Source organism: Dreissena polymorpha, chromosome 6, assembly GCF_020536995.1.
Source record: "Dreissena polymorpha isolate Duluth1 chromosome 6, UMN_Dpol_1.0, whole genome shotgun sequence".
Classification (NCBI taxonomy): Eukaryota; Metazoa; Mollusca; class Bivalvia; order Myida; family Dreissenidae; genus Dreissena; species Dreissena polymorpha.
Genome location: NC_068360.1, coordinates 39,487,035 through 39,500,422, shown reverse-complemented (window position 1 = coordinate 39,500,422; position 13,388 = coordinate 39,487,035). Strand labels below are relative to the sequence as shown.

Genomic DNA, 13,388 nt, shown 5'->3' with positions numbered 1-13,388 from the left:
TTATCGTGCATTATTTACTTTCCTTTTTGCGTACACGTGTCGTGTGTTAAAAAAAATTGCTTAATACTCGGAAAACACAAAACTCTCGTTTAACAGATTATGTTGCCGTTAGCGCCTGCAACGATCTTATTGAATTAAATAGTCTTGGTAAAACGACAATTTAAACGTGATGGCAAATTTGAAAAAAAAATCGATCGATCTGTCGAGAATCGTCACTACTGTGGGTCGAATGAGTGCATTATTTGAGTAAATTGTATCATAGCCGTGAGGTCCCCTCTACCATAATCGCATTTCAATCATGCTTATTTTAAAGTCCCTGGTAATAGCTATATATATGGGCAGAATCGTAAGAAAATGTGTTTTTATTGAGGATATCACTAAAAATCCGGTTGAAAACAAACAATATAGCGATTTTTATTTTGGGGTCGAGTACGATAAAGAACAAAACGACCTATAATTAATATTCATGATTTGACACGTGAATTAAAACCTAAACAAACAATTTGGCGGATACGGGCGAATTTAGAGGAGAGAAGGTAAGAACAAATGCAAATACATCTGTTACAGACTTGCAACGCTACGTTTTTGCTTAATCTATGTATTTATCTTCCATATGCTAATAACGCTAAAAATAGCATTATAATTTGCATATTAAACTCGCGACGCTGTAATGATTTTCGCCTATTGCATGTATTCATTATCATTTATATATTATTATTTTATCAATTCAAAACCGATTTTGAACAGGTTTTCGATGTCAACCTCGATACAAATATATTTCAATGAATTCATGTAAAGTTTATTGCTCGCTATACGATTTATATGCAAAACAACGATCTATTCCTCTAACTGGGGCTCAAATCGTCTAGCATCTTAGCTTTGTGTGTTTTATTGTGGCAGTTGTTATTCAATATAAATGACAAGGCTGTACTACGTCCAGGCATGCTTTGCTACGAATGTTTTTCGGATACTACGCTTGCCCCAGGCTCAAATTTGATTTCAGTTGAAACGGCTGTAAGTACTGTTACGATACATGATAGACCAGGACAACGTGTGTAAATTGGTCTTATGCATTTATTTGATGTTGGTATTTGCTTGTTATGTTGGTATTACGATTAGGCTTGATACATTTTGATGCACAGATGGCCTTGTTCAAATCGTAGTAAAGTGTAAGAATTACTGGCTTTTAGTTATATTTGGAATAATTTTCTTAAAATAAAATACAAATCTTTGGCGGAAAGTTATTAAACGCAACGATTTATATGTCATCGAAATTAATCCGGCTTAACATTTTATCGTATAATAACTAGATCCATTTTGAAACGGCAATGAAAACCTACCAGTGTCGTCGATACAACAACCGTTACATAATGTTTAATGCACTTTGAAGTGTAATGGTTGGTTTAAGCATAATACATTTTTGTGCTCCCCCCAAAATTATTTTGTGGGGAGCATATAGTCGCCGCTTCGTCTATCCGTCCGTGTGTCCGTCTGTGCACAATTTTTGTCCGGGCTATTTCTCAGCAACTAATGACCGGAATTCAATGAAACTTTATGGGAAGCTTCACTACCAAGAGGAGATGTGTATATTATCAGCGGATTCTGGTCGGATGATTTTTCACAGAGTTATGGCCCTTTTTAATTTTTGAAATTTTCCATTAACTGTACATAAAGTGCAATTCTTGTCCGGGCTATTTCTAAGCAACTAATGACATGAATTCAATTAAACTTAATGGGAAGCTTCACTACCAAGAGGAGATGTGCATGTTATCAGCGGGTTCTGGTCGGATGATTTTTCACAGAATTATGGCCCTTTGAAATTTTCTATAAAAAATCTTGTCCCCCCAACCACTGTGCCCTCAAGACGTTTCCTTTTATCTGAATATATAGTGCAATATTGTGACAAAAAACCTTTCGGGAGCATCACCCGCCTCCGTCGGTTTTCTTGTTAACATTGTTTTAAACAAGTTATTTTGTAAATAATTATCTATGTTTTAACAATGCGTTTGTTCAATTTAATCGTCCCGGAATTTGACCTTGTTTTAACACATAGATGGATTATTTTATTTAAACATCAAGTCTGCGATTTACTTCATTTTTACGTGAGTTCATGCCGAAAGTGTGAACATTACCACAACAATAAAACTAGATTAACTCCATTTTTGGTGAGAATTTGTTAAATATCATTGGCCGTTATGCTTTATTTTATGCATACCACAGGGGCTATCAAAAGATTTACAGAAAACAGTCACTTGTATCGGAAAGTAGTATTAATTAAGTGCGATAAAGAATCTCGTTCTTTAAAATTCAGGTGCTGTCTAGCCTATAGGACACATTAATCGAGATAATAGTCACCTGTCGTCCGTTAGATGTAAAATGCAACGCATGCGCAAATACAAAATATACTTTCGATAAGGTTTTGGGAATACCCATATGTTACATTACTAGTTATTACAACGGTGATTTTCATTATTTAAAATATACATGATTGCTATTTAATATAACGATTTGTATTATAATTCTTATTGGACTACATGCATAGTTTTAATATTCTTAAATAATCATATTGTGTACTGTTGGATAGTTAAATTATTGTGTTGATGTTTTAAAATCGAAAGTACAAACAATCCTGTTGACAATGGCAACTGGTGGAGAGAACAGCAGCGACATTGATGTCGGATGTGCAACGCTGAGATCGTGTGATCCGTGTAAGAAGGATAACACAACTAAAGATGCGACACAGTTTTGTACTGAGTGTGTTGAATTTTTGTGTGATGATTGCAAGAGAGGACATAGTCGTTTCAAAGCTGGGAACCATTCGTTCATATTTGCAGCAGACGTAACTGATGTACCCGTGGTTGTGGACATGAAAGACATTGACAAATGCGAAGAACATAAGAAGAAATTGAAATTCTTCTGCAAGGACCATTCATTTTTATGCTGCAGTACATGCGCATTTATTCACAGGACGTGTAAAAGCGTTGAAGAGATTGCAAAGATTTCTGACAAAATGAAAGAGAACTTAAAAGAATTACACGATTCTCTTGTAAAAGTAGGCGACAAAGAACGGCTTAAAATTGAAGACTGCACCAAAACAGTTGATACTCTTGAGGGCAAGGTAACACAATTTCAGAAAACTATTGATATTATTAAGGAGGAAACTATCAAACTCTTCGAGACTGCAAAGTCAAGGATAACTTACGAAGCTAACACCATACTTGCGACCGAATCAGAGCGCTTAGGGGAAAGAAAGATTTCGTCTGAAAATACACTTAAGATAATATCTGAAATACTGCCATTATGTCTGGGTGTGATCAATAATGGAACTCCACAGCAGGCATTTATTTTCGCAAAATATATTGAACAGAAACTTAAAGAGATTGAAAATCATGACCGTGAGCAGAGGAAGAAGCATTTCAAGATGCAGCTGTCTTTAGAGTTTGCCAAAGAAACAGCATCGCTTATTAGTAAAGGACCTGCAGTTGTGATATTGAATGACGAGCGACAAAATATTAATACAAGTTTGTATTATTATCAGTTCAATGAGGATTTATGCTTTCTTGTTAAAGAGTCATATTTGCATGTTTTGTATGTTACACAGGGCTTTCCTTAGACCTCAAATCTCAAGAGTCAAGGACTCTTGGGGTCATATTTTCAAGAGTCAAAATCAAACTTCTAAGAGTCCTAATAATAACGCAGGAGAGTCAATGATTTTTTGCAATTTAAGCAAATTACTGAGATATAATATATAAAAAGCAACAAATTAAAAGATACATGTATGTTAACATTTATTTCTTACATTTTACTGTCACTACAACACTATGCATTTAAACACAATATTTAAATGATTAATAAATACAAAACATGTATTCTAATACAACATTAACTTCATGTATACAGCAGAGTAATATGTCATATGTTCTAAACAACATCTCAAAGAGTAATATGTCATCCAGGTGCTCAGGATTGCTGTTAGCATGGCGATCAATTGCACTTTTTTGAAGATTTGATTACTACCGGTAGTGCCGAATGGGTTTTTCTTTTTGTTGTCCCTGCACCATGTACAGAACATTAGTGTCTTATCTTCATTCTCACTCTGCTGAACTTGCAGCCACTCATACTCCTTCAGCCATTCACTCCTAAATTTTCTTTTCTTTTTTGACTTACTACCGATACCGAATTCGAAAAGATTTCTCTGCGACATTTTCCGAACGCACAAGCACAATTACACTTTGCACAATTACACTTTATCCAATAACTTTGTTTGACCGTTTCGCGTGGCTATTAAATTAAGAATGAAATACAAAATGTGAAAAAACAAACATTTCCGCTGGCTATCACAAAAAACAACAACATACGGGTGGTACCTAAACACAATAGCCTATATAAATCGGTAAACTATAAAAGGAAATTATTTCTACTCGCCGATAGAGGTGCCTCCGTATTTAATCCCATCAAAAATTCCGACGCCCTTTAATTATTTCACGTGCCATCTTCACTGAAGACGTGAGACAAACACGCCGTTTTCTATGCCTTCTCAAACGGTCAATTATAACGCCTACATGTATTTTGTAATCAATTAGCTCATGCAAAAATTGTCACTTTGCCACAAGGTCAGTTATATCGGTTCTATAGTTATTTTTAGCAACTTTCATGCAAAGCGTGTAATTTGACGTTGTAGACAGTATACATATGCCAGCATAACTTTCGCGCGTCTTTGAACTGAACAATCATAATGTTAAACAGTGATGGGTGCATTCAGCTTTGGAAATACATTCTGACATACTCTGGAAATATCTCAAAATATGCTTTACGGTGTTCTGTGGATATTGATGTTATTATCTTATATTGAATATTATTAAAACTGACGCGGATGAGTCCATTCTGTTTTGGTGGGTTTATAGTTCTTCTTAAATGCTCTGAGCTTTTATGAGTACATACGTACTGTTTGTATAGGTCCCTGGTACAGCTCATAGGGTCAATAGCTGGGAGTTGGATTATTGCAACTTGGTGGGTTTAATACACGTCTTTTCCGCAAACAGCTGATAACAAACGCTATGATAAATAATGGGAAGTTAATACACGCGTCATCGAACCAGCAGTGTTTTAATTGGTCAATACTAGATTTCCTAATTAACCAAACTCCGCCTACTGGGTGGACTTGTGCTTCGATGATTGGAAACGGGCGTTAACGATTAGCGTGTACTAAATGAGATACTCCGCCCCGAGCCAATTATCGCTTAGTCTTAACAACTTTTGATCTCGTTGACGCAAGTCGGTATATTCCCCCGGGTCAAATGTGACGCATGACGTAATTTTCTCAAGAGTCAAAAAGGGGTCTTCTGTAATTTTCAAGCGTCAAAACCCGGGAGCTCGGGTCAAAGGAAATTATTTGTTGGTAACGTTGCATTGCTTTTCAGAGGGTGGAGGTTACAATAATTACAACCAGGGTGGTGGAGGTTACCGCGGTGGTGGTGGCGGAAGCTACAACAACTACCAAGGTGTGATCATCTCGTTAAAATGAATACATTTTGACAAAAAAATGAAAATTGTGATCCCGTTTTATTTCATTATCTGAATGAAAATACTCCACTTCGAAGACTTTGTAGTGTTATAAGATCAACTCTACAGCGGTCTCAGTTTTAAAGTGAAAAATAGAAATATCTGAAGACTGGATTTAATACAATTCATTGTTATCTTATTTCAGGAGGTGGTTTCAGTGATCGTGGAGGTTACCAGGGCCGTGGTGGTTACAGTGGCGGGAATTACCGTGGTGGGTTTCAAAATCGCGGCGGTGGGAACGACCGCGGTGGTTATCAGAATCGTGGCGCATACAACAGCGGTGGTAATGGTGGTGCAGGATTTGAGAGGCGCAATGATGGAGGTGGCTTTCAGAATGCTGGTGGCAGAGGGGGGTACAACGATCGCGGGGGCAGGGGTGGATACAATAATTATGGGAAGCGAGGGGGATTTAATCAAGGGCCACCTAGGTGTGTATGATTTACTGGAAGTTGTATTATTGTCTCCTACCGGTTTCACCGGAAGGGACTTAGGTTTGCGCTCTGTGAGTCTGTCTGTCACACTTTTCTGGATCCTGCGATAACTTTAAAAGTTCTTAATATTTTTTCATGAAACTTGCAACATGGATAGATGGCAATATGGACATTTTGCTCGTCATTTCATTTCGTTCCTACGTCAAATATTGTGGTTGCTATGGCAACCCCCCAAAAAATAATCTGAAAATGGAATTTCTGACAATGGTGGAGCCGGTAGGGGACCATATTGCTTGACAATAGCCTTGTTTATACTGGTATAAATGTGTTTTAAGAAACACATTTATCACTTATAATTATGACATATTTATTTTAAAAGAACTGAGGAAATGAAGCACTCAAAAAATCTTAATTATACCCCCACAAACGAAGTTTAGGGGGTATATAAAAGTGAACTTTTCTGTAGGTCTGTCTGTCGGTCCGTCTGTATTAAATTAAGTGTCCACTTTCTAATACAAGGTGTTTTCATTCGATCTTCACCAAACTTGGTCAGATATTGTATCTAGATGATGTCTAGGTCAAGTTCGAATATGGTGTCATGCCGGGTCAAAAACTAGGTCACTTGGTCACTTAGTGCGTTTTAAACATTGAGCATGGTGTCCTCTCTTTAATTCAAGTAGTTTTCATCTGAGCTTCACCAAACTTGGTCAGAAGTTGTATCTAGATGATGTCTAAGCCAAGTTCGAAAATCGGTTATGGCAGGTCAAAAACTAGGTCACGGGGTCACTAAGTGCATTTTAAACATTGAGCATGGTGTCCGCTCTCTTATTCAAGTAGTTTCATCCGATCTTCACCTCACTTGGTCAGAAGTTGTATCAAGATGATGTGTAGGTCAAGTTCAAACATGGGCCATGCTGGGTCAAAAACTAGGTCACAGGGTCTCTTAGTGCATTTTAAACATTGAGCATGGTGTCCGCTGTTTTTTGTGAAGACAACGTGCAAAATATTCTGTGTCAATGCGGCATGTGGGGGTATTCGTCACGTCTGTGACAAAGCTCTAGTTTAATTTACTTTTTTTTTACACAGTCATATTCAGCGGGCAACAGAGTTTTTAAGCAAAATGTGCAGTAACAGTTTTTTATTTTCCATTAATGGGATTTACCAAAATGTTGATGTATGTTATGTTTTTCGAGAATCTCAACTTATTTACTCATACAAACATATTCATGTAAATGTTTAATGTTGAAGTGTACATGATTACTTTGATCTTAATTTATGATAAATTTCCAAAGTTTTAATGAGTATCATTAAGTCCATTTCAATTTCTGTACATGACTATAAGAATGCCATCAAAATCTCCAATTCATTCTATGCCATAATGATATCCTCAATATTTTTCGTTCAGCTAAAATGACCCCAAAGTCGTTATGTGTCCGGTATTCAGGTTTGACCAGCCTTCGCCCAACTTCATCGCCCCGCCCCCTCAGGCGGGTGGCCGTTGGGAAGGCCTGGTGAGCGAAGGAGACCAGAGGCCGACACGGCACTACCAGTCCGGGCAGAACTACGACGTGAACTCTCGCTGGGACAACCGGTCAGACAATGACCGCTACAGCGGTACAGAGACCACAAAGGAGAACTGGGCGGCTCCACTGCCAGCTAACCCTAGGATTGAAGAGTGAGTTGTCCTTCGTAGACATTTATTTTATCCACAGACTGCATCAACGGTATTACATCCCAATGGATAATCCTCATTGCCATCTAATCAAAGGATTTAAGAGTGGTTTCTCACATGCAGCTATTTGTCTATTTCTGAGAAAACGGGAGTTTAATCTTGTGCTATAAGTATCATCCTGTTCTGCCATTCATTATGTATAGAACTGAGAGAACCGGGTTTAATCCAGTGTTCCCAGATTGAGACCTAAATGCTCTGTTGCTGTGATGTTACAGGGAGCTGTTTGGCAGCAGCAACACTGGTATCAACTTTGACAAGTATGAAGACATCCCCGTGGACGCCACGGGCGAGGATTGCCCCAAACACATCGAGACTGTAAGTACCCTCAGAACTTGAGGCTTGTTTGTGCCAAGCTCCTCTTTAACCTTTTTATTGTCCCCTGACCACACTTGCATTTACCAAGACCGTCAAGTGAAAGTAAGTCCGTTCTCATGGTCTTCCTTTAATCGAATCTGGTGATTTGTTAAACTGTTTTCCTTTAGTTAACATTTTGTACTATGAAATGTATGTGAATTAGTATATTTATTGTGACATTCATTTCATTAATATTTTGTAGTATCGCTTGTTTTGTTCTGTTTGTAAAATATTGTCAGTGTTTTGTTTAGGCTTTTCCTTTATGACTATATTGGTATGCGTCTCCAATAAAATGGAAATGATTCGCCATGGACTAGATTTACCATATGGGGGCCCCACTCCCACACCCATTACACTAAGTTTGAACCAATACCTCACTTTAAAACGTGTATATAGTCAATTATGTAAATAAAATCAAAACAAGTATGATATTATAATTAAAATAAAACTTAAATATTACCTCTAAATTCTTGTTTTAGAATATTTTATCTTATGTTTTATATGTATTTGTATTTTGCGGAAATATAGAAAAAAATGAAACTCCAGAAACAATACCAGGAGAAAAATTCTTATAAACCTCCATTAATTGTTTATTGCAAGCGCATGTAATTTATGTTATACATTTAAAAGGAATGACCTTTCTTTTCATATAAAGTTTACTATTTGATATACAAATTCCGGCTACTATGATATAAATTCACATACATGGTATGTGGCATTTCATACTGTTATTGGAAGTTGTGGATATCGTCAATCAAAAAAGTTTATTGGTTACATACTAAAATTTTATAACATGACAACTATTATTTCTAATATAGAAATCAGCTGAACAATCTTGTTGTATATATTTAACTCATGTTTCTACTGCATATTAGTTCAAAAGCCATTTTTATTAATTTAATTCGTATTTTGTAGATGTAGCTATCGTGATATCGCGATAGGAACGATGTACTGCGGATGTTAAAGTTTTGTACTTGCATGTTATAACAACCCTTCAAATTCTTGTGTATTCATTCAAATGTTTTTTCAATATTGTTTTAAATGCTTTAGCTATGCTCTGTTATGTTTGACATTATATTCAATAATAAGCACTAACAAATGTACACATATAACTTGTTGGATATTCGTTTATTGCAGACATGTGCTGTGTGTTGTACAGCATATTCGTTGTTATTTTAAAGTCATAGTGTCAGGAAGATCTTGCTCACCCATGGGGAAGTAAACAATCTCATCACTATCTCTTACATTTGTATCAGCTGACATAAATGTTTTAATGCAAAAGTTCTTCGCAGGGGTGTGTTGATTATCAGCCGCAAGTGGTAACAAATCATGCCACAACATTTTATCAATAAACGTCTTTATAGTACACCAGATTGAGAGTTTTTCTTTTTAAACAGAGAGTTAATCTAAGCCTTATCAGTACTGTTATGTTAAATGTGGTTATGCAGATGTTATCGGTGACCTTTTAAATCTCTTGATCGATCAATACTTAAAGAGCCTCGATTATAAAGAACATGTTTATACATTTTTCATTGATACGATTTCTCCAATTTACCGCATTCTTAACCACGGGGGAATACTTCGACGCTTAACATTATAAAAATAACACCATGAACAACCGTACTGTTATGCACACTTAAACAGTGGAGAAAAGAGGCAATATTTGGATAATTCTTACACCCATTGTGTTAGCATTTTACCTTTATTTTGTTTCACCCAGTAACGAGGTAAGAGCTTGTATACTGGAAAACAAAATTGACCTTTGTCCGTTTGTCGGCTGTCTGTAGACACAAACCTTTACACTGTTCACATACTCTTAAACTGCTGCATATAGGTTTGCTACATAAATGAGTTTTGTTATGGAAATATTCTACAAAAACTACTGCGTGTAAAGTTTTCTGTATGTAATATACTCTTTAGAGTGAAAATATTACTTTTGTTAATATAAATGAATTACCAGAAAGAGTATATCTTTATTGGCGATGACATGCCATTACAGAACCACACAAGAGATGCTTTATCTTTGTAGACACAAACTTGTTCGCACGCGTATGTCATTACCTTTCAACTGATAACATAAAAACCTGCATAGATTTTCCCTTATGATTTGAAAACTACCAAAGTTAAAAGTCTTACTTACTTAGACTTTCTATAACACCATGATTATTAATACACTATATAAGTGGATTAGTTTGCCCCTGTAACAAAATAACGGAGGGTATTGTTGAATCACTATGGGGTCTTTCCATCTGTATGTCTGTCCTGTTGGTGTATCTGTCTGTCTGAGTGTATGAATGAATTATTCATAATTATACAAACAATACATGTCAGACAAATATAACTAACTTGAAACTTGCTAATTTGATGAAACGCCTATTTATATAAATATATTCAATGGCGTTGTACAAAACATATATATGTACATAAAATGTAAAAAAAAGAAAGGTATTGATAAAATTATGCAGCATTAATTCAAGGATTAATGATCTTAAAATGTGTATTATAAAAAATAATGCTGTAAGGAACTTAAGCAATACAACAATACCGGCTTCACTATTAAAACACAGTAAAGGTAAAATATTATGTAATAAATTGATATAACTAGAGTTAAGACAATAATTATAATGATAATATGAGCAAATATTTGGCAGCATAAAGACACTGTTTTTCACTAACTAAAAGTGAATCGTAAATAGTGAAAAAAAAAACACATGCTAAATAAGTTTAAGAAATATAAAATATACTTGTACAGGCCTGGTTTGCTGTAAATATATAGTGCTTATCAACATATATAGACATTGCTGGCTATGTTTATCAAATGTCCTTACCAACATATATATTCCGGACTGGCTATGTTCATCCAAGGTCCTTAATCACATGTTCATGTTTACGTTTATCCACGATACTTTACACATATATACGCTTGGCTGTCTATGTTTATTCAGGGTGCTTACCTGCTTTACCTACTTATATATTCCTGGAAGTTTTTCAACGGGTTAGCTATAGTTCAATTACCATCTGATTGCAAACGATCTCGGACAAGCAGCGATGGGTCGGATAGCACTCTTAATCCGAAATGTGAACGATATTTAATACAACCAGTAAATAATTTTTGGTTTTGGTAGATTGTATATCACAGGCTGACCAGCGATTACACTTTCAGCCTTAACTTGATTCTCGCTAAGAATATAATTCTTTAAACGAAAAAAATCATAAAAACCAACGGAACAAGCTTAGCTGATACATTTGACTTACACTCAAATCACACCCCCTTTTCCCGGGCACTGTATCTTTAATGTTAAATTCTCAATCAATTGCATTGCATCTGTCAGTCGATGCATTACTTACATAGATTAAATATCTTTGCATTTATAATATTAATTGATATAAGTGAATACATATTTGTCCAAATAATGTTGTTATAGTGCGTGTATTGTGTTTCTATGTATTAATTGTATATTGCATTGAATGTATTGTTTAAATAGCTCACCGTCAGATAGTTGTATCATTGTTTTATTATTAGTAGAAGTATATTTAATAACGTTAGTTATTCGATCAATGTATTAAACGATTCAACCTATATTGTATATTTATAATACTTATTATTATTAAGAGATACATTTGGTACAATCAATACGAATTTTAAATACCGCAATAGAACGATTGGCAACAACTAGGGCTGTCACGATTCACCGGTATACCGGTATATCGCGGTGCATGTCGTGAAAAAAATCGCACTGCGGTACGGCGTTGCCGCACCGGTTTTTTTTAATATTATTAAATTTGCACATATATAAATACATTACATAATTATTTTGATACAGATATCGTTTTGAAAACTGTAGAAGCGATTCAAAAGGGCTAAATAAATAATCCGTTAATATCCAGGTCAAGCAAGCGCTTCCACTGGTAGATGTTTAACTTCCACGTTTAAAATACGGCGATGTATGGGTCCGTACCTTTTTTGGAATTTGGGTTAGATTTCCTTTGCAAATAAGTTCATAAATATCCAAAAGATGTTTACTCTATTTCTTATTTTCTTTCTTTAGAATATCGATCGTTCAAAGCATGGCACTTCCAAATCATGTTATCTTAAGATTATGAATTAGTCGAGGAAGAGTCAGAACGCTACGGATTTTCAATACTGGGCCTGCTGACTCCGCATTTTAAACATGCCCTTGAAGCGTTCGATTTACACAGGTCGTAGTCACAGCTATTGTAAACAACATGGCGGACATTTTAGAAAAAGACGCGAATAACAATAACAATGACTACTTCTATCAAGTTTATTACAGTTTCTTTTACAGTTTCTAGTCATACTATGATACCAGTGTTTTCTGATTATTGAGTTAAATAAAGTTTGTAAACTGTTTTCTTTACAGATACATATTCTGTAAAATATCGCGGTACGTACCGCGATACAGTGTTGCCGTACCACGATATACCGCGGTACGCTCACGGCGTATCGTGACAGCCCTAGCAACAACTGTATAATAAATGCATGTATAAACACTACAGAATAATTGTATATGTCTTACAACATTTTCTGTTTGTTTTATTTCTGCGATGTGGATGCAATAGAACGTGTCCCGGTATATATCTTAAATATTGACATATTTTAGTCTTCAGAGGATGTTATTATTTTTATAAATTTACGATATATACGAAACAAGGATATATATATCCGCCGAACGACGTTTATTGAATGTACTTCGGGTGACTTCCTTTGTTTATATTAAGTGAAATACTCCTTCTGAAGGCTATGGCCTTATAATCTTAAACATGAAAGTGCATAAACTAATTGCAAGAAAACTATATGCAGCACTATTTCAACACATGGTTTGTTTTCGAGTATATTGATAGCAATCTTCTGATATAATATGTTTGTTTCACGCAACCATAGGGGCCCGTCTCATTAAACATTGTAGAAACATTAAGGCGACGTGGCACATTAAAAATATACATGGGCCGTTCTCTGTGAAAAAGGAGTTTAATGCATATGCGTAAAGTGTTGTCCCAGATTAGCCTGTGTAGTCCGCACAAGCGAATCAGGGACAACACTTTCCGCCTAAACTGGATTTTTGTTAAGAAAAAACTTTCTTTAAATATAAAATATTAAAAAAGCGGTAAGTGTCGTCCCTGTTTAGCCTGTACGGACTGAACGTGCTTATCTGGGACGACACTTTACGCACATGCATTTAACCCTTTTTTCACAGACCACAGCCCATATATTTGTCAAGCGCAAACCTATATAAACAGTGCGTTTCAGTAATTCTATGCCTGAAATTCCTGTTAAATCTTCCACGCGT

At 35.7% G+C, this 13,388-nt stretch overlaps 1 protein-coding gene across 3 annotated transcripts; it reads left to right on the top strand.

The window, feature by feature from the left end:
* Positions 1 to 2,412: 2,412 nt before the first annotated feature.
* On the top strand, positions 2,413 to 11,613 carry LOC127836476 (uncharacterized). 3 transcript variants are annotated; one of them, XM_052363128.1, is made up of 6 exons: positions 2,413 to 3,521; positions 5,421 to 5,501; positions 5,708 to 5,990; positions 7,438 to 7,668; positions 7,941 to 8,040; positions 8,995 to 11,613. In XM_052363128.1, the coding sequence occupies exons 1-6, from the start codon at positions 2,639 to 2,641 to the stop codon at positions 8,998 to 9,000; spliced, it is 1,584 nt and encodes a 527-aa protein (XP_052219088.1). In that variant the 5' UTR covers positions 2,413 to 2,638; the 3' UTR covers positions 9,001 to 11,613. The 3 variants fall into 3 exon arrangements, with proteins under 3 accessions (XP_052219088.1, XP_052219087.1, XP_052219089.1); XM_052363127.1 differs by having other exon boundaries at positions 7,941 to 11,613; XM_052363129.1 differs by lacking the exon at positions 5,421 to 5,501 and having other exon boundaries at positions 7,941 to 11,613.
* Positions 11,614 to 13,388: the final 1,775 nt, after the last annotated feature.